General features: G+C 46.9%; 1 protein-coding gene across 2 annotated transcripts; it reads left to right on the top strand.

The window, feature by feature from the left end:
• The first annotated feature begins 4045 nt into the window (after positions 1 to 4045).
• On the top strand, positions 4046 to 21956 carry FGF8 (fibroblast growth factor 8). 2 transcript variants are annotated; one of them, XM_069611630.1, is made up of 5 exons: positions 4046 to 5160; positions 5267 to 5303; positions 7614 to 7761; positions 16096 to 16202; positions 20910 to 21956. In XM_069611630.1, the coding sequence occupies exons 1-5, from the start codon at positions 5126 to 5128 to the stop codon at positions 21186 to 21188; spliced, it is 606 nt and encodes a 201-aa protein (XP_069467731.1). In that variant the 5' UTR covers positions 4046 to 5125; the 3' UTR covers positions 21189 to 21956. The 2 variants fall into 2 exon arrangements, with proteins under 2 accessions (XP_069467731.1, XP_069467730.1); XM_069611629.1 differs by having other exon boundaries at positions 4051 to 5160; positions 7581 to 7761.
• The last annotated feature ends 605 nt before the right edge of the window (positions 21957 to 22561 follow it).

Raw genomic sequence — 22561 nt, forward strand, 5'->3', positions numbered from 1 at the left:
ATGCATTTTATTTTTATTTGTATTCATGTACATGTGGTTAAAAACAAACACTAAAAATATAATACCATAACAATTCATCATAAAACAGAAACAAAAAAATATGAATTACATATTTATCCTTTACAATTCATGATTCATATCTAATTACTAAAAACCTAATATCAACATACATTATATTAGAATATATTTATTAAAATCCACTATTCTCATTTTCAATTCTTAGTCACCTGTTGCCAAATGTAATTTAGATTATAACTCAGGTATGTATTTTGTCCAGAGTACATATATGCCCATGACTGCTCTCCCCTTGTGTTGTTAATACTCTTACAACCTCCAAAACCTTTTGTTTCTGCATCAGTGTTTGTTTTGCTGCCCAAGCGCTGCCGCCGCTAACACCGGCCCTGTGTCCGAACATCGTATACTATGGGCCTCATTACGCGGAGGGTGGTAAGGGGTTAACGGTGCCGGTAAAGGTGCCGGTGCCGTTAACCCCGTACCGCCCTATTATGAGGTCCCGCGAGGGGACAAGCATGCCAACAAGGGGCCCGTTGTTAGCATCATCCCCATTCCCATTGAGCCCTGTGGGGCTCAAGTGGGAATGGGGACTAATTTTTACTGGGTCCATGGAATTCATTACCGGCGGCAGCTGAGGGCACGGCTACCGCCAGGGTCCTAATGAGGCCCTATATGTGCAGAATATCACTGTCACATTTGTGGCTCTTTGTGCACAGAATGGTGGGATTCTGAGTATTAAGCTATGTGTGGGAGCTCCCCTACAACGTAGACACCTGGGGAATAACCATAATATGAACTACGAGCGTGGGGTCTCACGGCGGCAATTTTTCAAACAAAACCACAAGGGCCTAGACAGGGCAAAGACAATCTGGACAGCAAAGTGCTGCGACAATAACATATTTTATTAGCATACATACACATCACAATATCAGCATATTTATGTAAAAATACAACTTTGCAAAAAAGATTCTTTACACATTTGGTCTGCATGGAAGTGAGGGGCTGGGCAAAGGCGGGTACATAAATATAAAGTGCAGAGTGCAATTCAATTACATGAACAATATATGTTCATAATAAATCACCTACCCTACCTGCAATCCTTTTGCAATTGCACATGCCAAGGAATGTTAGAACTTCATACAGAAATTAACCATACAATTGCAATTAACCATTTGGTCTCCGATCACGTGTCTCCGAAAACATACGATACAGGCTCCTGTCTGGACTCTGGGTATGGCATGCCGCTGTGTGGCAGTCCAATATTGACTTTTCAGGATGATCGCTTGTGCACAGCGTGGAACTGTGTTTACATCGTGGTATTGTGTGGGAAGGATTGTATCTACCTACGAAGTGTACTAAAGTGTGCAGAATGTATGTGTCTTTGTGTACAATCTGCCTCTATGTACAGAACCCCGGCTTCTTTGCCGCATGCCTGTGTGTTTATTGAAAAGTGGTGTGCATACATACAGCATGTTCTTTTGTGTGGAGCATGATGTGGTGTTTGCAGCATCCTGCTTCGTGCACATACATGTGCTGCCCGTACAGCATGCCCCTGCGTGCAACATGGCAATATGTGCTAGGCATGGAGTTGCATGCACAGAATTGATCAGTGTGTATACAGTATGATACTGCATTCGTGTGGTGGATGCGGCATGTGCTGTGTGCTCCGTAACATGTTGCATTGAGTTGATAACATGCTACTGTGTGTGCAAAACGGTGCGACCGGGTCAGCCCCCTGAAGTCTTTAGACTAGAGCAGAGACGTGTTGGCAGAATGCAACTTTATTTCCATCAGTATTCGGTGTGCGCAGCAAACCCCGGGTGTGCGTGTGTGCGCGTGTGTGTGTGTCTTTCACAGGCGCATTCTGTGGGCACGGATCCGTGCATGTTACCGTAATGCTAACGTGTTTATAAAACCACAAGTAGTTTCAATTCAAGCGCACTCTCAAACGTAGGAATAAGGCGCCCCCTCTCTTTAGAGAAATGAATCTCTATTGTTTGGCCAGAAGCATTTGCCGGGTGCCACCAGGTGCGGAGGGATTCCCTACACTTCCACGCAGTCTAATGGCTAAGGAGGGGCTGCCTGCGGGCTTAGAATTGACTGCACCCCGAAAAGACCAGGCAATGGAACGGGTTGGCTTCCCCACCTATTCCATCCGAATCCTGCGCTGCCGCCGTGGTCTTCACTGCCATCCAGGACCGCGGGTACGCAGGTGCGCCCACGCACAGACTTCCACCCGACACGAGTGGATTGTATTTTCAGTATTCCAAAAAAATCGCCGAAATAGATGGACAGAAACACGCCACGGGGCGCTGGAATTGGGTGGCCGCCCCTCTCCAGTGCACCCGTTTCCCCGCTGCAAACGCTGGCGCCCGTCCGTTGCAGGGGCAGCCAGACACGCTGTGTGGAAAGCCTGCACGCTGCAGCTCTGCGCGTCTTCCTTTGGCGCGCTTGGCTCTGATTGTCTTCGGGCGCATTTCCTTGCTGTGAAAAATGCCCCTTGGCTGATGGGCCCACCTTTCGGGAGCTGGCCGGCAGTGTTGGAGAGCAGAGCTGGGGGGCAGTAGAAGACCAGCCGCACTTGACTTGCAGCGACTTTCTTCAAAGGGGGGTTGTGTTTCTGTAGTTTATCAAAGAAAGAAAATCGCCTCTTGTTTTCCAGTGTAATCCCTTTAAAATGTCTCACACTTTTAATTGGCAAGTTAACAGCTGGCTGTCCCAATACACAAAAAGTGCATTTTGAGCGGCCAGCACTGTGGCGAAGGTAGGGGGTCGGTTGTGTACCTATGCATAGTGGGTGCCTGTCTGCCTATCTACTCATCCGTCATGTATCTGCTTAAAAACCGCTCTGATAATGCTAATTGACGGGGCCGCTTTTGACCATGCCACGTTTATGATAATTGTATTTTAACCATGGTCATTTGTAAAGGATTTTTAAAACCCCCTATAACTTAGATTGCACCTGTGATACCTAGGTAGATAGATAGATAGATAGATAGATAGATAGATAGATAGATAGATAGATAGATAGATAGATAGATAGATAGATAGATAGATAGATAGATATTCATGAAGCTGTGGACTTGCAAACAAAAAAAATCTATAAACGGTTAATACATTTCGGGAAGGGTCACGTGGGTGCGTAAACCATGCTATTCTGTGTTTCCTATCTAAGAAGACCCGATAGGTAATGTTTACAAGTATAGGGGTGTGTTGTTATTTGCATTACTATTGTTATATTATTATTACTAGTAATTATTAGTAACAGTAGGAGCACTACTAAAATAATAATTATAATATTAATAATAATAATAATACTAATATAGCGCTTTACACGGGAGACCCTGCCTCGAAGCGCTACAATTACAGAAGAGAACGTTGACGTGTATTGAACCGAAACGTGCCTCCCACGATCCTCCCACGATCACGGGGCCGAGATATTTGGCGACAGAAATCTGGAGATTTGTGTTGTTGACTGGAATTAGAGCGGTTGATATTTTAGGATGGGAGGGGTAGGGGGATGCTTAGAAATGGCAACATGTTTGTCCAAGCAGAGGGGTGTCTGCCTCGTGCATAATACATTATCGGAGCGCCATGCATGTTTCCAGCCCTCCAAATCGCGACCATTTAGTTAAATCTGCAGTTTGCTTCGCTCGGCCCGGTTTTTGGTCTGGTTTATGGGCCGGTCCCTATTCTGTAATCCTATATGCCCTTTGCAGGTAGCCATCGATTTAACCCCTTAATGGGATTAGTGCCTAGGGCCGCCGGTGTGTGCTCACATTTGCCAGCTAGTTTCCTGAGGACTCCCCTCTCCCCATTACTGAGCTGTGATGCCTTCGCCGCTGCTTTTTATTTGCACGTGTGGGTGTAATTACCGGGGTTTGCAGGCATTTATCTGTCGATTTATATCAATCAGGGGATCCGCGTCTGCCTGGTCCCCGGGCGTGGGGGCAGCCCCGCCCCCCCACCCCCCCACTCAGTGCCCGGTGAGCCTCCATAATGAATGTCTCATTACACATCCAGCGGAAAGGGGGTGCCCGAGGGAGCCCAGGGGGCTGGACTGGCCAGAACCCCCTCCCATATTTAACGCCTTGGGCTGGGGGGCTGACACTGGAGTGAGAGAGAGCGAGACAAGAGGAGGGGAGGAAGAGGGCTGGTCACCACCACTGCCTCAAATCTACTTAGTACTCAGAAAGCAGCCAAGGCAGGCCACTGGCAGGAGCCCCTCCAGCAAAGCAGCCAAGGCACTGAGCGCAGGAGTCACCGCACTCCCACTCCGCGGCCAGGGCAGGACGCCAGCAGCAGCAGCAGCCGCCGCCCGCCTATCACACACCCCGCCCAGAGGAGCCCCCGCAACCGCACTCTCAGGCACCGGCAGGAAACCCGCAACCGCAGCGCCCAGGCAGGGAATCCCCCGAGGCGGCCGGGCGCCTGGGCCAGCAGCCCCACGATCTTCCCTGCGACTGGCATTTCTCGGACCCCGGGCGTCTTTGGTTACAGCTCAACCTGCGGGCGCATCTGTTCGCTGACAGTGCCCCAGTCCCGGCCTCGTTTTCTCGGCAGGACCTACGCTGGGCCGGGGAACACAGCGCGCCCGGGGTTAAAAGGCAAGAGACTCTAAATGAAGAAAAGGACATATTATTTCTAGCGATCCAGAAAAGCGAACTTTCAGCTTCACGTGCCTCACCTCCACTACCTCAGCAGCAGGCTGTGCGAGGGTCTGTAGGTGCTCGCCCTTGGGACCCTTGCATCTTGCCTGCGGCCCGTGATCCAAGGTGGCAATGTTGCCACTAAGCTAGTGCTTCGCAGAGGAGACACGCGTGGAAGCGGTTTATGCAGAACAGGGGTGCTACTGGAGGACAGGCGCTTTATGCCGGGTAACGATCCGTAAAGCGCCCTTCGGGGACTTCCCATTTGCAGACAAGACATCGCTCCAGCAAGGGGTTTATTCACGGGCAGCAGCGCTTCTGCGAGCGATCTAGAGAGAGCCACGCCAAGGTGGGACAGCCGAACTCCCGAGCCCCTGCCATCGAACTCATCCCACGGGTTAAGCCCTGCGAGCGATAAACCGCTCTCTACCCGCCGGCCAGAGCGGTCCGAAGGGTTCAGAATGAACAACGCGAGCTCGTCAGTCGTCGGATATCTGTAAGTATTCGGTGATCGCTTAAACAACGCCTGCGCCTCTTAAGAATGTTTCAATGTTCTAACTCGGAATTCCCCCAACGTAATGTATCGTTTCTTTCTTTTTTAGATTGCTGCATCTTTTTGTCCTCTGCATGCAAGCAAAGGTACGTGTCCTTTTCACCATACATATATTATATCTTTGTTAGTAGTAGTAGTGGATTTGACAAATAATGCATGCGTTTAAAGCACCCGCGTATTCCCGTAGCGTGTGCTGCTTGCTCACAAGAACAGTGGAAACAGAGAGACCGGTTCAAATGCACGCGACCACATTGGGGAAAATCAGTTTCTTTTTACAAGCTGTATTATGTTAATGAGACACTGACCGCGTGAAATAGGACGCACTTGCTGCGTAAAACTGGGCGCGGGCATTTGGCTGAGGTGGCTTTCTAGGAAAATGTACTTTAAACTATTTACGCGTGCACTGCTCACCGCTGGTACTCCCAGTGTGAAATACCCGAGGGGTTCCAGAAATAGGACCTTCCAATCATGGAATAAATGAAAAGGCCGGATCAGAGTTTGGCCGAACGCAAAGGAGCGTTCCAAAAAAATCGGTAGATGAAAAACCGCTCGCCCCCAAAAACCCCACATAAATCGCCCGGGTGTTTATTATGCGACCCTGTATTGTCGTGGCGCTGTATGATGTATACCCGCAGCATTTTAGGTAAAGGAGAACATGCCCAGGGGCAAGAGACCACCCCCGGGGTAACGTGGCGCGTTAGAAGTATTTATAGAAGCCGCCAAGAAGGTTTGAAAAAGATGGCCCTGTTTTTAGATCGCAAGTTCGCGAACCCGGGACGGAATCCTGTTACCGCTTGATTTTCCTAGAGAAAGGAGTTTAGGTCTCACTGTTCGTTTCCCGTACCTGCCCAGTTCGATTCCCATATCTGTCCTAATTGGACGCGTTTATAGTCCAGATTAATTTCTATGTGAAAAAGGCGCATTTTTTGCTGCATTAATGTTATCATTTTTCAGCATATACTTGACCTTCAGAACCTTTTAGGGGGCTGAAATATTGCTAAGAGACACCCCCTAAAGTTAAGGCGCCCAGTCAGAAGGGGTTCCGAGAATGAAAATGTCAGTGAACGTCAGAGACCCTTGAAAGCAGGGCCTGCCGCCGTGCCGGGCGGCCGAGGCCTTCGCCCACCCACCCTCTGGCGCTGAGAGCTGAACAACCCTTCGAACATTTGTTCTGAATACATCTTTATAAATGTCAGCGGACGGCGATAAACCGCTCAACTTTAAAGAACGCCTGGCCCAACGAGGAGGGGGTGGTAAGAAGCACGGGCACCCCCGTCCTGGCTGAATAACAAAACCAGCCCCTCCACAGTAGCTGCGGACCAGGGGCATGTGGGCCGGGGGGGACGGGGGGGGGGACGGAGTGGGGGAGATTTATTGGGGCCCGTGCGTTTGTGCTGCGGGGCTTGTAACATGTAGCTGTTGTGACAAGGCTGCGGCAAGCAGGAGTGTGTGGGAGCGCATATGTGCCCCCATGGGAGCGCACATGCCGGACTGAACAAATAACCCGGGGCCTCAATTTATGCATTGCACTCATTACCCCGCGCACATTTGCTGACAATACCTGTATCTATGTCTGGTTCTGCACACACGTGCTATTTTGCCCCCCCCCCCCACACCACCCCTTTCCCATTCTACCTGCACACTACTGTATTGATGTGTGCGCTTACAAGTCAATAAAATAAGCTTTGGCTGTAAAGATCGCCCTGGCGCCTCTGCCACCCCGCCCGCGTCTCCCGCATTATATGCTTAGAGCGCCTTATGCTGGTGGCAGAGTCTTTAGAGCGCTTTATTCTGTGAACACGCGTAAATACCTAAAGTTCAAGTCAGTCACAGCCGGCAACAATCGCTCATAATGTTGCTACACATATAGGCCGTCGGCCAGCCCGCTTGTGTGGGCGTCTTTAAACAAAATACCCAGTTTCCCAATGGGCGAGTTATCTGCAGCCCATACAGCCGTGTACCCATAGATATGAATCGCATGTTCTGAATTCGGGTATATGTTTTGGGCGGTGTAGACCCGTGCAGCATGCATACGTCTTTGGGATATGCGCACAGATGTAGCAATCGCTGTGGCGCTTTAAGACCGGGGCTGTGCAAGGGTCGATGTAAGGCACATGTGTTTATATAGGCGCCCGGTGTATATCGTATGTGTAATGCTGCATGAACCGCTCTGCATGTGCCGAGCCGAGACGCCAGCCACTCTTTTTAACGCGGCTGGGCGTGCAGAAATTTAATGACCCCCCCTCGGGGGGAAAGTAAATGCGCATGTTTGTTGGTTGCGATGTAGAGAAGTGCCAACACCACTTCGAGCTCGTGAGAAGTATAATTATAATAGCGTGTTGTATATTTTTAATTTCCTAAAGGTAACTGTTCAGTCCCCACCTAATTTTACACAGCATGTGAGGGAGCAGAGCCTGGTGACAGACCAGCTGAGCCGGCGGCTCATCCGCACCTACCAGCTGTACAGCCGCACCAGTGGGAAGCACGTGCAGGTCCTTGGCAACAAGAAGATCAACGCCATGGCCGACGACGGCGACTCGCACGGTAAGGACCCCCGAGAGCCCTCCCCTGTACTGCTGCGTCCCGTCCCTGTACCGCTCCATGCCTCCCCTGTACCGCTCCGTCCTTCCCCTGTACCACGTCATGCCTCCCTGTAACGCTCCGCCCCTTCCCTGTACCGCTCCATGCCTCCCCTGTACCGCTCGATCCCTTCCCTGTACCGCTCCATCCTCACCCCTTCCCTGTACCACTCCATCCTCACCCCTTCCCTGTATTGCTCCATTCTCTTCCCTGTACTACTGTATCTCACCCCTTCCCTGTACCGCTCCATCCTCATCCCTTCCCTGTACCACTCCATGCCTCCCCTGTACCGCCCTGTCCCTTCCCTGTACCGCTTGATCCTCACCCCTTCACTGTACCACTTTATCCTCACCCCTTCCCTGTACTGCTCCATTCTCAAACCTTCCTGGTACTGCTGTCCCTTCTCTGTACCTCTCTATCCTCACCCCTTCCCTGTACCGCTCCATCCTCACCCCTTCCCTGTACCGCTCCATCCTTACCCCTTCCCTGTACCGCTCCATCCTTACCCCTTCCCTGTACCGCTCCATCCTTACCCCTTCATTGTGCTGCTCCATTCTCAAACCTTCCCTGCATGCTCCGTCCCTTCCCTGTACCGCTTCATCATCACCCCTTCCCTGTACCACCCCATCATCCCTCTCCTGTACCACTCCATCCTCACCCCTTCCCTGTACCGCTCCATTCTCAAACCTCCTATGTACTGGTCCGTCCGGCCCTGTACCGCTCTAGCCTCACCCATTCCCCGTACCTCTCCATTCTCATCCCTTCCCTGTACCATCCGTCCCTCCCCAGTGCCTCTCCACCCCTGCTCTCAGAGGGATGCCTGGAGAAGAGTTCTCACACTCTCCCATTCCTTACTGGTTTTCATGGTCATGCTGTGTGTTACCTTTTCTTTTCCAGTGCCGTCCGAAACAGAAGAGTTGTGTGTTTCGATATTAAACCGATTTAATCCCACATGTGCCCAGGGGGAGCTCTATCTTGGGCACCGTGTTGTTTCAAAAGAGCAGTGCAACTCCCACGTGTGTGTGTAATGTAAACCACAGCACTGTAAACAATGCACTTCTGGGGTGTACATATTTGTTTTGAAAAAAAGAAACAGTAATACCCACCTTTCCATGAACTACACAAAAGAAGAGTGCACACATCAGTGAATGCCCACATCCTTAACCGAAGCAGGATCTACGTACCACTTTCTCAATCGTATAGACTTTTGCGTGTAGGCACTGGTTGAGCTAAACACACACACACACACGTGCATGCCCTGTGTATAATGCATGTGCAGCGAGCAAGGCTACATCGATCCTGGCCATAGGTAGAGATGGAATAGTTGGGTAGAAACATAATTAATATCAGCTGGTTGTTATGTTACTCCTCCTTCCCGGATTCCCCCATTTGTAAGTGCTTCTATCATATCTGTTATTCCCCAGTTGTATGGTTCTCCCAGGGAGGTAGGCAGACAGATGGATACCTAGATAGATATAGATGGATGGATAACATAGGTAGATGGATGTTTGGATAGGTAGATTATTCATATTTGAACGTTGCTATATAGCTCTTCCTGTCGGAATCCTCCTCTTTTAAGTGTTGTCATATTAGCTGTTATTACTACCCAAGTCTATGTTTCCCCTACCTAGATGCATAGCTAGGCACCTATTTATTTTATTGCCTATGTAGATTATTAATAGAGGAGGTTTCCTCCTGTTTTTAAGGGCTGTATTAAAAGCTGTATATATCTCGTAGATGCATAGCTACACACGTGGATGGCTGCATACACAGAATATTAATATAGCAGGTTTTTCTATAGTGTTGTTCTGATTACCCAATATTTCGTAGATGCATAGCTAGACGCCTGGATGGCTGCATACATAGATTGTTAATATAGCAATTTTTTCTAGAGCATTGTTCTGATTTCCCAATGTTATATATCTCATAGATGCATAGTTAATATAGCAGGTTTTTCTAGAGTATTGTTTGATTACCCAATGTTATACCTCTCGTAGATGCATAGCTAGACACCTGGATGGCTGCATACATAGATTATCGATATAGCAGGTTTTTCTAAAGCATTGTTCTGATTACCCAATGTTATACCTCTCGTAGATGCATAGCTAGGCGCCTGGATGGCTGCATACATAGATTATCGATATAGCAGGTTTTTATAAAGCATTGTTCTGATTACCCAATGTTATACCTCTCGTAGATGCATAGCTAGACGCCTGGATGGCTGCATACATAGATTATCAATATAGTAGGTTTTTCTAAAGCATTTTTCTGATTACCCAATGTAATATATCTCGTAGATGCATAGCTAGACGCCTGGATGGCGGCATACATAGATTGTTAATATAGCAGGTTTTTCTAGAGTGTTGTTCTGATTACCCAATGTAATATATCTTGTAGATGCATAGCTAGACGCCTGGAGGGCTGCATACTTAGATTGCTAATATAGCATTTTTTTCTAGAGCATTGTTCTGATTTCCCAATGTTATATATCTCATAGATGCATAGTTAATATAGCAGGTTTTTCTAGAGTATTGTTTTGATTACCCAATGTTATATATCTCGTAGATGCATAGACACCTGGATGGTTCCATACATAGATTATTAATATAGCGGGTTTGATTACCCAATGTTCTATATCTCGTAGATGCATAGCTAGACGCCTGGATGGCTGCATACATAGATTATTAATATAGCAGGTTTTTCTTGAGCGCTGTTCTGATTACCCAATGTTATATATCTCGTAGATGCATAGCTAGACGCCTGGATGGCTGCATACATAGATTATTAATATAGCAGGTTTGATTAGCCAATGTTCTAGATCTCGTAGATTGTTAATATAGCAGCTTTTTCTAGAGGGTTCTTATCATGACCCCATGTTCTCGTGTTCATAGATGTATAGGTGCATAGCTGTGTAGATGGATGACGCGCAAGGAAGCCCTAGGGGTCAAACATCCTCAAGACTGTGTCAGTTTGTCATCATCTTGAGGCTCCTAACACAACAAGCCATTTCAAAAAGCGACCTTTCTACTGCACGATGACAACGAAGTCCATCTCAAAAGATGTCTACTAGAATAATAAAACAGATGGGATAGTTTGAGCGCACTAACGGGGAGCAATTCCGCACCCGGCACGCCCCCCTCGGCGCCTCCCTGACCCCCCACGCACACACAAACACACTCTCTCTCCGAGGACTGGGTCTCGCACCCCAGGTGAATTGAGGCTGGCAGGGACTGGAATATGTCAAGGGAGACAATGCAGAAAATGGACTGAAAGGGGGAAAGGAAGGCATTGCCCTGTAACAAGTGACTGATGCCTTCCCGTGACAAAGCCCCGCGTCTCCCCCGTGAAAGGCCTGTCAGAAGCAGGCCGGACACCCCAGGACGCGCAGAAAGCTGCGCGGCTCGCAAGCAGCGGGGGGCGGCTGAGCCACTGCGGGACTGGGTTGCATGCATTGCGTGGCCTTGCTTCCACGAGGCCCCAATGCGAGCATGGCAGGACTCACGCACACCCTCGTGCCAGTGCAGACTCGGGGCTGGGGAACAAAGCTGCAGAGGCCAGTGCAGTCTCGCGAGCCTTCACCAGACACCTGGCCAGAGTGTGCACAGATCCCACAGTCTTAGTGCGTGCATTCGCACTGTTCTGGTTCGCTGACGCCTTCGGGCCAGGCCACATCGCATCTGGACGCCAGTTCTTTATATCGTTCAAGCGATATTATAGTAATGAACCGGGTTTGCATTTACTCCTCGTGCCAAAAATCCAGCGAAAAGCAAGTCGTCTACAGCGCTGACACACACCATTTTGCACACACACCCCCACCTGCAGCATCACACACAGAGCACGCATCACCCACACACAGCATACACCCGGGGATACGTCAGGAACAAACACGAACAGCCCCCACACTGCACACGACGTTCCACCACAGACTCGCTGTTGCAGACCGTGGGCACATCTGGATAAGGAGAAGCAGGCAGCGTGGAAGGGGGAAAGCGAATAAACAACTGGCCGAGCACGGCAGGCGCTGCGCTTCGTAGCTGCGAGAGCCAGTGACGGACAGAAAGCAGAATAGGAGCCCGCCGTGTTCCCGAGGCAAAGCTCCGAAGTAGCGTGCAGTCTGTAAACGCTCGGAAAAAAAAGCCCCAGGTTCGCGATCGCTCTGTGTGAACCTCCAGAGGTTCGCCCGTGTCTGGAAGAGCCATTACGACTCTTCTTACTTTCACCTTTTTTAACATTTCCTGAATAGTTTCTCCTCGCCTCGGCCCAGGTTTGGGATCAAGGGCGCCTCGCGGCATTTTTGCTGGCTCTACGTAGCTACTTGGTTGCGAATGTTCCAGCGCGAGGCATAACTTTACAGGGATAAAGCTGTCACTTGAGCCGGAGAGTAGGTGAACACGTTAAGCTTTCCAAAATAAGAACCCCACAAGGCAAGAGCGCGCAGGCCGTGTTCAGCAGGAGCACTGCACACGTGCGCGCACGGGTGTCTGCCCTCCACCCCAGCGCTATCTGAAGGTAATTATCCCTACCGAATGAAGGTGAATTTGCACCCAAAACTCTTTCTCTGGCGCCATCTTGTTAAGAAATAAACAGCCCCAGGGAAGGAACTGGCTGGCAGTGAGGTTTTCACACGGGGGGGGGGGGCTGGAATAAATCACTTCTGGGCGGCAACATTAGAAAACGGTCGTATTAACAGGCAATAATACATGGAGGGATGGATTGCTGCACTAACCGAGAAATAAAGCCCTTTTCTCCTTTAGGAGGGAGGTGGACTAGTGGCTGCATTTCTAACGTTGGGTCTAATCCCATCTTCGTGACTCAATCACACTGTGTGATCCTGGGCATGTTGCTTCATTTCCTATGCCTCAATTCCCATATCTGACAACACCGGGAGCACATACAAATAAAAGGGCCAAACCCCAGTATTAAACACTGTGCAAGTAACAGGAAATGAAGCCCTGAGCTTATGGCTTCAAGAAGATTCTCTGTGAGGCGCTTGTGGTAGCCTTTGGGGCCAGCTAGACCTCACCCTGCACCCCGTGCACTTGATATAGGATTTATTATAATAAAATCCCCAACATCAGGTTTTTGGAGACAACCAGATAGTGCTCACAAATCCCTTAGTCCCTCCTCTGTGACAAGTGTTGTGTAGATACCTCCTCATTCCTCAGACTGAGAAAATCCCATTTCTCATAGTTCTAACGCTTAAATAAATATTATAACAACAAATCAACATCCAAATTATTGTAAGCATTGACTGGCACACCTTTGGCTTTCCCCGGGTTTCAATCAACCTTTATTCCAAGTCTTCGGAAAATATCCTATGAGAATACAGTATATATGTTTGCATGCGGTAGGTGTGGCTTTGTCAGTTTGCCACAGATGCAAGTACAGCCCTGATGAAGCGACCTGCTTGGTCACAACAGCTTGCAAAGAAAGAGGTTGGTGCGCTAAAGCAAAATTCCAATTGTTTCCATCCTTCAGATCTACGCTATCACTTATAAAGGTGTGCACACGTGCGTGTACCTATTTGGTTTTTCTATGTGCAGCTATACGCACCTTCGTGCACATTGATGCACCAGGGAATTCTGCCCGAGTTATTCGATTAGAAACTGCATTAGGGCAAGCTGATTCCTCAATGTTGTGAGTATTTTTTAGAGAAGGCTCTAATTAAAAAGCCAGCAAACACTGGCAGTTTGCATTGAGTGCATTGATCAGGCCGTTTTCATCCTAACTCACCATTACAACATACATGTCCATGCCATGATGTCAATGCTTCATCTTTCTGTGATAGTCCAATGGTGGCGGCGGTGGCCAACATGCTACTCAAATCACAATTTCACTGTATGCGTCTTCAGATGGATTTGGGACAGGGAGAGAGTGTTTTTGATCAATGTCTGGTTACTTATTGGTGTGCAGTTTGTAAATACTTCTAAATCCATCAAAAAAGCCAGCGCACACATGAGACTATTCTCACAAATGTTGATTTCTGCCTTAAACTGTAATTTAGAATTGTTTCCCAGTTTGTATTGAATAATGTGAGCATTTAAAAAAATGATGCATGTCACTTTTGATATTTGTGTGAACCGCCACACCTGTGTTTTATAACATGGCCCCAGCTCAGTACTCCAGTCCGTATAACATGGCCCCAGCTCAGTACTCCAGTCCGTATAGCATGGCCCCAGGTCAGTACTTCAGTCCTTTTAACATGGTCCCAGCTCAGTACTTCAGTCCTTCTAAAATGGCCGCTACTCAGTACTTCAGTCCTTATAAGATGGCCGCAGCCCTTCACATTTTTGAATAGCAGGCAGTAATAGAGATAGAAATAAACCTGAAACCCCTAAGTACAGGATTGGTTATATAGACGACGACGCCACAATAGTTTCAGTTCAGGTGTACAGCGTGCCTGTATTCTGCTCTTCTGCCCGAATCGACCTAGAATTTGCATAGCTTGTCTAAAACTCAATCAATGTCTCAATTAAAAGCTGAGACTGAATCAATATGCCCTCTCGCCGAACACAAAGGTGAAACGCATTAAAGGGCCTTTGTCTGGTGGCCGTCGCAAAGACGCCGCAGTGCCATGACAATCCAAAGGCGCAGCCCTCCATCCCTTCTTTTTCATCACTGTGAATTCCTAACACACACAACCCGTCCTGCCTCATACATAATATGTATGGGAAGATGAGAGGCAGTCCAAAATATGTGCTCAACCTGCGCTGATTTTGGGAAAACAGCCCATATCCGCAAAGTCAAGTCGCTTGACTTGCGTAACTGACCAACAAGGGAAGTGATTTTGTTTAGACAGGCACTGCTGTCCGTGATAAGCACATAGTGAAGGCTCAGTTTTACAATCGTCAATACACTATGGGCCTAATTTACATTCCGTTTTCAATGGGGTTGCACCACTGTAAAACACTTTTGTAAATGAGGCCCCATGTATGCAGTTGGGTTGCGTAGGGTTGTATATAATTCAACATTCGCTGGGTCCCAATTGAGCGCTGTACGAAGAAGCGCCGGTACGCAATATCGTTGCACGCGACAGTTAGGGGAAGTGAGCGCAGAATGACAGGCAGTGGAGTGGGCAGGCAGCACTGTCAGACAAAGGGTTGTTATCATTCATAACATCTTTATTAAAAATGTACCCATAAAGAAATCAATACACTTGTGTATAGGCGCGTTACAAATACCATATCATATCATATCATAAATGATATAGTCTCCTATTCTGTACCTCCTAGAATCAGATATGTACCGAAACCAGCAATCCTGTAACGATATTTGAAGAATACCATGAACACGTTAGGAAACAGTTATATTTTGACTCTAGACCCAGTTTCTGGCCAAGAGATTTAAGTAGGAATCTCACTCTCTTTGTAAAAAGAGTGTCACTGTGGGTACATTTGTTTAAAGGCGCTGCCAATTTGTCCAGCTCCGAATACTGAAATGCTGAGACATTCATTGATTTGCTTGGGGCCACAGAGTTTGGTCAAATGCGAGGGCCACCATTAGAATCTTGGTATGTAGGTTTCACAGCCAACAGACTAACCACTAGATCACCCCTCCGTCTATATAAAAAAACAGTCCAACATCCTTGATGTCTGCAACCTATTTCAAAGCACCTGTCCATAGTGGCAGTAAAAAGCAATCAAAATGTTGCCCCAGTCTGGTGCCGCCAGGCGAGCCCACAAAGGCATGACCATGAAACTGTCCTTAATCGAAATAGACTATGATAAGCAATGAATGACTCACAGAAGCATTGGCAATTTTTGTTGCCAAAACGATGCTTCTAGGCTGTCAATATTTTCAATGGTAAGATCTGGAAACATCTTAAGAGCTAATTCATAGTCATCTGAACCACAAAATGAATGACCTCATACAGATTTTGCAGGGTTAATGCTAAGGACATGTTCTGTTTGCTCATGAATTCACCCGCTCACAAAATTATCTTCATCTCAACTGCTTTCTAAGTTCCAAAAGTCCCTCTGTTAGACCTACAATGTGGTAGGCATAGTCAAGGGACATCATATCACTACAGAGTTTCAATCACTAACATCTTGGTGGCTTTTCATCTGCTCCAAAGTTGAGCAAGCAGAAGTTTGCAGAATTAATGTGTGTTTATTCAAAATGGCGCAATCTGTCTCTGTCAAATAAATCCTTGTCCTCCATTTTTTGTAGACCGTTTCAGATTGGGCACATACATGACTTGTCCTGATTGTTTGTATCTTGTCAATCACATGTCAGATATTTACCCAGTTATCCAAATATTGAGTTGTTGAGTGATGACTCTTGCCCTTCTTCCAACAGCCAAATTAATTGTGGAAACGGACACCTTCGGAAGCCGCGTCCGCATTAAAGGAGCCGAGACGGGCTATTACATCTGCATGAACAAGAAGGGAAAGCTGATTGGCAAGGTAAGGACCAATCACAGCGCTAAGAGGCTTTGTGGCATACATTGTGGGGCAAGGCCTAGAAAAGAAGAATTTCAGCCTGCAAAGAGGCGGGAGGGCAAGACCGGCCTCTATAAAGCGAATAGGGGCGGTGGGGCGTTAATGGGGGCCTACCAAATGCAACCGCGGCGCAAAGTAAAAAAAAAAAAAAAGAATGTTCTATTTATCAAAAGGGCTGCAAGGAGTGGGGAAGGAAAAGAGTAACAAAGAGCGGAGAAAGGAATCAAAAAGCTGAAAAGAGGAAGGGGGTGTTTCGAATTCCATATATCTTTTTAACAAATAGCCAAATTGCTTTGCTATTATGTTCAATTACATGGTACACGCATTCGGAATGTTAAGACAGGGAGTTCAGCCTGCCTCGTCGCTAAGCCCTGAAATTTGCACATTAGTCATGCCTTACCCTTTCACACCCAGAGATTTCTCGCAGGGGTCTTCCTCTTGTTGTAAACTTCACTTTCAAGCCATTATGACTTCTAAAGATGTGGGCTTCATTCCTGACGCTCACTGAGCTGGGTGGGGTGAGGGTCCCGGGTGATCAAAGTTAATGCGCTCTAGGCCTGCACATACCTGCCGCCGGATTCTTTATTCCGATCCGCTGTCCCAGTCGCAGCCATCGCGCTGCCCCCCTCCCCGCCCCCCTTCCTGTCCAACATGTCACGTTTCTGGCCGCTCCCACCCCCATGCCCTTTCCTTTTGGCGTTTCCCGCTCAGCTAAGCTGTCGGGAATTGCTATGAATTGTTCGCCTTCAGGTTGGGCTTTTAACGACATGAAAGGGAATCGCAGAAGGAGAGGTGGACGGCGGCAGGAAGAAGTTGTTTCCCTCTCATTGTGCGAAGTCCTCAAGTTAGGGAGGATTGCCCAAAGCCCGCTGCCGAAAGTCTACAACTGAAGTTGTGTAAGTACATTGCGCCATTGTACAATTCTTTGGTAAATCGCGCCCTCAATCTATAATAGATAGCAATACCTCAGTGTGGCAATGCATACCAGGCAAGCACGCGCATGCAGAACAGGATGCACGTGCACAAACGCTCTGGATGCTTCTCCCGCGCAGTTCAGGGTTGTTCCCAACCATTTGTTTGGCCTTCCAAGGAGCACTGAAGACTTGCCTCTTCCTCCAAATCTGACTCCTATGGCGCACACCATCACTCTCTTAGTGCAGGACTTTGCCAGGCGGCCAGTGGTCCCTGTAAGATGGATGCCATGTCTTACTGTAGCCCTCCTCCTGCCAACCTCCCGCCCTCACTGCCAAAGATCCTCTTCCCTGCCTGTGCCACACTCTGGCATATGCCCTTATTTTGAGAACACTCTAACAGGGGTCTCAAATGATGCATATTTTCCCGGCTTCCATGGCCAGTGTGCGATTTAGACCACCCTAAAGTATTGCAAACTGCAACCCCCGAAAGTTGGGAGATCTTAACTTGATGCAGAAGCACCCCCCATCACCCCCAAGGTGATGACTCTACTTCACAAAAAGCATGCCACTCTTACAAAAAATGTGCTTTACCACCCAAAGTGCCCTGCAGCGGTTTCATACCCGGACAGCACGTGCGGTGCACAGCAGCGCCAGGGAAATCTATCCGCGTGATTGCGAGCAGCTTGAGACTGGAAAATCACAATTGTAGTGCATTTGTGAATTCTTTAACAGTGATTGGTCCAATAGCATTCGCTCATGAGTTGTGATCTCAGAACCCAACAATAACCGGAAGCTATCACAATTCCAACACTAGAGATTTCTAGTCGCCAACTACGCCTCATCATGCCGGTTTTTTGTGAAGCAGTAAATTGCGCCTTAAATACTGTAAAGCCATTTTGAAAAGGGACGCACTAAGAATAAACACGCACATTTTCATAAGGTCATCTACGTTCTCAACTTCATCCAAAGGACGCAGAATCATCTTTGCCTTTTAATTTATGGGACTTAGTGCTGCTGTCTGCTTCCAGAGGTAGGTGCCCTAGGGAGGCCTTCTAAGCAATAGGTAACAGCAGCAGCATAATGTAAAATGCAGCTCCCTCGCGTGTGCAGGCTGCCAACATTTCCTTGGCACCAGCTAACATTGTTCTGGATAGGAAAATCTACAAAGCCAAGAGCGGGTGAGTGAATGAGTGAGAGAAATAGAGTGTGTGTGTGTGTCTGTGACATGATGCTTCAAAGCTCAACTATAAGAGAGCTCTGATCCTGTTTTCACCCTCTTTTGCCCGTTAACTCAGAGATCCATTTCCCCTTTGTAATCTTCCTGCCGCATTAGGAACTGTGCTGCTATGCTTGCACTGTATGTGCTTTTCCTGTGGCATCATAAACCACAAGAGCAATGCTAACGTGGTTTCTAGTTGTCTGCAGAAACCACAGTACGGAGCAGCGGCTGTTTCTCTTTCTGCGTCAGCCATCTTTGCCATGCTTGATTAGTAACTCTAGTGCACCCACCTCTTCAAATGTGAACTTCCCTGTCGCCTTAAAAAATTGAGTTGGCACTTAAATGTTGGTTAATTGTATACAGCATTTAACGGACGCACAATGTACCTATGATTGATAATGAGGACCACTACAGCCCCACACATTGCTGCCCCTTTTCCAGGTTCGGGTTCCATCCAGGATTTGGACTAGGCCCACTTCCTGGGCAGTGCCAGCCTTTACCCCGTCCTGGCGTCTTACACAACAGCGACGTGCATGGTGGGATTTGTCAGCCCATATGTAAAATGGAAAAAGCAATCCTACCTGAGCAAGCATGGAAAACAGTGGTGTCAAAATGGCAGGACTAGGTGATGGGGAACCTTTGTGACAATGTCTCCTCCCCCAACCCCCCCCCCCCCCGTCCCAGCATTGTAACAAAAAAAAGTAGAAAAAAGTGAAAAGTAGATTCCGTTTTTTCGCTGAAATGGATTCGGTGAAACCTCCATTAGGTGAAATATTTTCTAAGAAATAAAATACATCCGCTTCTGTATGCCACGCATACAAGCACTCATTGATTAAAGCCAAGTGAATGGTCGTGGGCATTTTTAACCTTTTCCATTTCAAAGAATGGAGAATCCGGTGACTCCAGAGGTCCGTGCACATGTGGCGAAATTGAAAAGTCTACTCAGTCTTCTGGTTTCAGTAGAGAAGAGCTTAATTACTTAAGGAAAATTTATAGCTACTGCGCATCTATTGAATCGATATCCATATGTAACATCACTATGAAAACAATCTTCAGCTACACACAGTCGTGGCACACTACAGTCTCTCTAATTTAAAAATGATGTAGCATCTTTTTAGAGAAAATTCTACTTGGCTTAAATTGAACTCAACACCATTTCTAGACATGCTGATGTGGGGGGGACCTTACAGTAAGGTTTGCAGCTCCCACTGTGCTGAGTGATGCGATTTGAAACCACTGTGAGAGAGAGGGAAAACCACAAAAATAGTGGCACAAATAATGTCACACCTGACATTCAGCACCCATTAACACAACTGGGCTCATCCAGGTTTTAGCTTCTCTTTAGAAACAAAGTTATGTTTTGAGAAAAAATGGGATCTGTTATGGTGTCTTGAAGTCAGCCAAATCCAGTTAACTGACTTGCTGGGGAAACACATAGGCACAACTATGCACATTTGTTGTGGCGCAAATGCCACCCAAACGTGCTTTTCACTTAATAACCCATTGAAAATAAAGACATAGAAATTACCTTTAGGAGGAGAAGTATTCCTATCCACTATCCTTTTCAGGTTTAGGAGCCTATCAGTGTCCCTTTATCCTTGGGGTACAGCCACACATTGTCAGCCATTTTAGATATTAACTAAATTCAAAGGAGGTGATTGGGTGTTGGCTGCCCAATTCCACGACGAGGAATCCTTTTAGGTCCCTATTTGCCCCTCGCCATCCCACAACATAATGAAATGATATTAACCAGTGTCCCATGATGAGCCTTTCACGCCCACCGCCGCGCACCAAAACCTACCTCTCCAGCAATGCCACAATGGGGCCTCCGTGCAGGAGATATACCTTATGTCCACAGATGTGGAATATATTTCTGGAACAGGTCTCCTCTTATGCAGAAGAAAATCTCCACGGAAAGGAACTTTCCCATCATGGAGTGGATGGTCTACCAGAACACGGCTGCTTATGCTCCTTCTCCATAGGATACCAAGAGGAATCCCAATTTGGATAACTTTGAAGCCAAATTCGAGCCCAATTACTTGCTAACTTTTCTCCATTTCATTATTACCCAAAGGCAAATCATTATTCGTAACAAGTCCAATCTTAAATAAAACATATCTTTTAGCAGCACAATGTTGCTGAGCGTGTCCTTCCCTCACCCATGAATGATCGATCATTAGTTCAATCTTTGAAGTACATTCCTAGGGATTTCTGATATATGCGAATGACCAGTTTCCAAAAACGTCATAGCAAATCACTTTTTTTCAAATCTGATTACTTAGATTCTTTTATCTTTAAGATAGGGTTTTGAGTATTTTAATCCAATACCGGCACAACTGTCTTAATCTTAATTTGGAACTGCTCTCGAATGATCAATCCAAGCCCTAAGGCGAATCTTTATATTTCAGTGCTTTCATCTGAGAATATTTAAAAGGGGATAAGAAACACATGTTTAATTATTGGCTTTTGTGATATGCAAAATTGTCGAATATTGTTCTCTGATCTCTAAAACGAATGTTCAATCATTCTCATCAACAGAGCAATGGCCGAGGCAAAGACTGCGTCTTCTCCGAGATAGTGCTCGAGAACAACTACACGGCACTACAAAACGCCAAATACGAAGGATGGTACATGGCCTTCACAAGGAAAGGCCGCCCGAGGAAAGGCTCCAAGACCAGGCAGCACCAGCGGGAGGTCCACTTCATGAAGCGACTGCCGAAAGGCCACCAAACAACGGAGCCTCATAGACGCTTCGAGTTTGTAAATTATCCTTTCAACAGGCGGAGCAAAAGAACTCGACATTCCGTACCGCGATAGGAACCAAAACACTCCTCAGCGATCCACCGCCTTTTCTACTCCAGTGGACTTTTAGAAGAACAATTTATATAAAAAAAAAAAATGAGAAAAAGAAGAAAAAAGGACTAGCTGTTTATAATTTTTTTTTACAAAAAGATGCTTTATTTTTGTATTTCAATGTGACCTTTTTTATACAAAACAAGGATGAAATGTACAAAGACTTTTCAGCTATGCTCTTACTATAGAGCATAGGCATATTTTTTTTAACTGTAGCAAAAATAAATCCTGGGACCAAAAGTGCTACTTACTACACCACTTAACCAAAAATCAAACACAGAATCAAGAGTTTCTGCAAAACTGAGAAAGGATGTGATGTTTGGTTCTTTTTCTTTTGTACATATACATGTTACTGACGCGTTGATTCATTTTAAAAGCTGCTTTTTTTCTGCAGAGTTTCCTACCTGTAAACATGGAGTTTGCCTGGTTTACAGGCACTTATGGGAAGCATGAGAACGCAGCATGTCTGACCTTCCAACCCAAGGGGGTAGTTTGGGAAGGAAGGAGGTTACTACTAAGCAGAAAAACATACAAGGTGCCCTTGTGCTAGGATTCTTTGTATAGGATAGTAAAAAGTAATAATAATTTTATTATTAAAACACTGTATTAAAGCCAGGTGTCTGGCATGGTTTTTCATTCAACTTTTTTTTGAGAATGGCTGTACAAATTAATATTAATGACTGAAATATTTATTTAATATGTGTATTAAAATTTGTATTAGTATAAAAAAAACTCCCTCTGTGTCTACATCCTTTTGGTTGCACTTCATTGTCAAGTGATTTAAGCCCTACCTACCGGTCATGATCATGTGATAATTGCACAGAATGTCCCTCATCTACTCCCCAAATGGAACTGGGGTTCCTCTAGCCGACCTTAAATAGCTAGCACCAGGTAAGTATGATTGCAGGTGCAAGGAGGACCACGCCGAATAAACGCATTTGTGCAGTCAACGAGGAGCTTGTGAAACAATGAAGCATTCCAGGCGGCTATTTAAGGCCTCACCAGCAAGGCATCACAAGTGACTGCCATTTTGTCCATAAAACAACAACCCTGTCCCCGCTGTAAAGGTGTGGCGCAAAAGGGCACTTAGTCTGGGGAGCCATCAATACTAGGGGACACAATGATGGAACCCCAGAGCAAAGAGGTAAAAGTGACCCCTTAATGTTTAGCAAAAGATCAAACTAGCCAAGTTCATCTCATCTTCAAATGAATCTGCCCATGGCCCTATGATCTATGCCTACAATGCAGTGCCTGTTCGGTGCCGGTACGCAGACACATCTACCATCTTTACGCTGATGCTGTTTGCTTATGCGCAGCACAGCACGCTGTTTTACGAA

The sequence above is a fragment of the Ambystoma mexicanum genome, chromosome 8 (assembly GCF_040938575.1).
Source record: "Ambystoma mexicanum isolate Mex_15411 chromosome 8, UKY_AmexF1_1, whole genome shotgun sequence".
Lineage (NCBI taxonomy): Eukaryota > Metazoa > Chordata > Amphibia > Caudata > Ambystomatidae > Ambystoma > Ambystoma mexicanum.

Bases quoted from the DNA above. Each gene is read 5' to 3' on its own strand.
- FGF8 (XM_069611629.1), top strand. From the start codon at position 5,126: ATGAACAACGCGAGCTCGTCAGTCGTCGGATATCT. The intron at 5,161-5,266 runs GTAAGTATTCGG...TTTCTTTTTTAG, and splicing joins TCGTCAGTCGTCGGATATCT to ATTGCTGCATCTTTTTGTCC. The intron at 16,203-20,909 runs GTAAGGACCAAT...TCTCATCAACAG, and splicing joins AGGGAAAGCTGATTGGCAAG to AGCAATGGCCGAGGCAAAGA.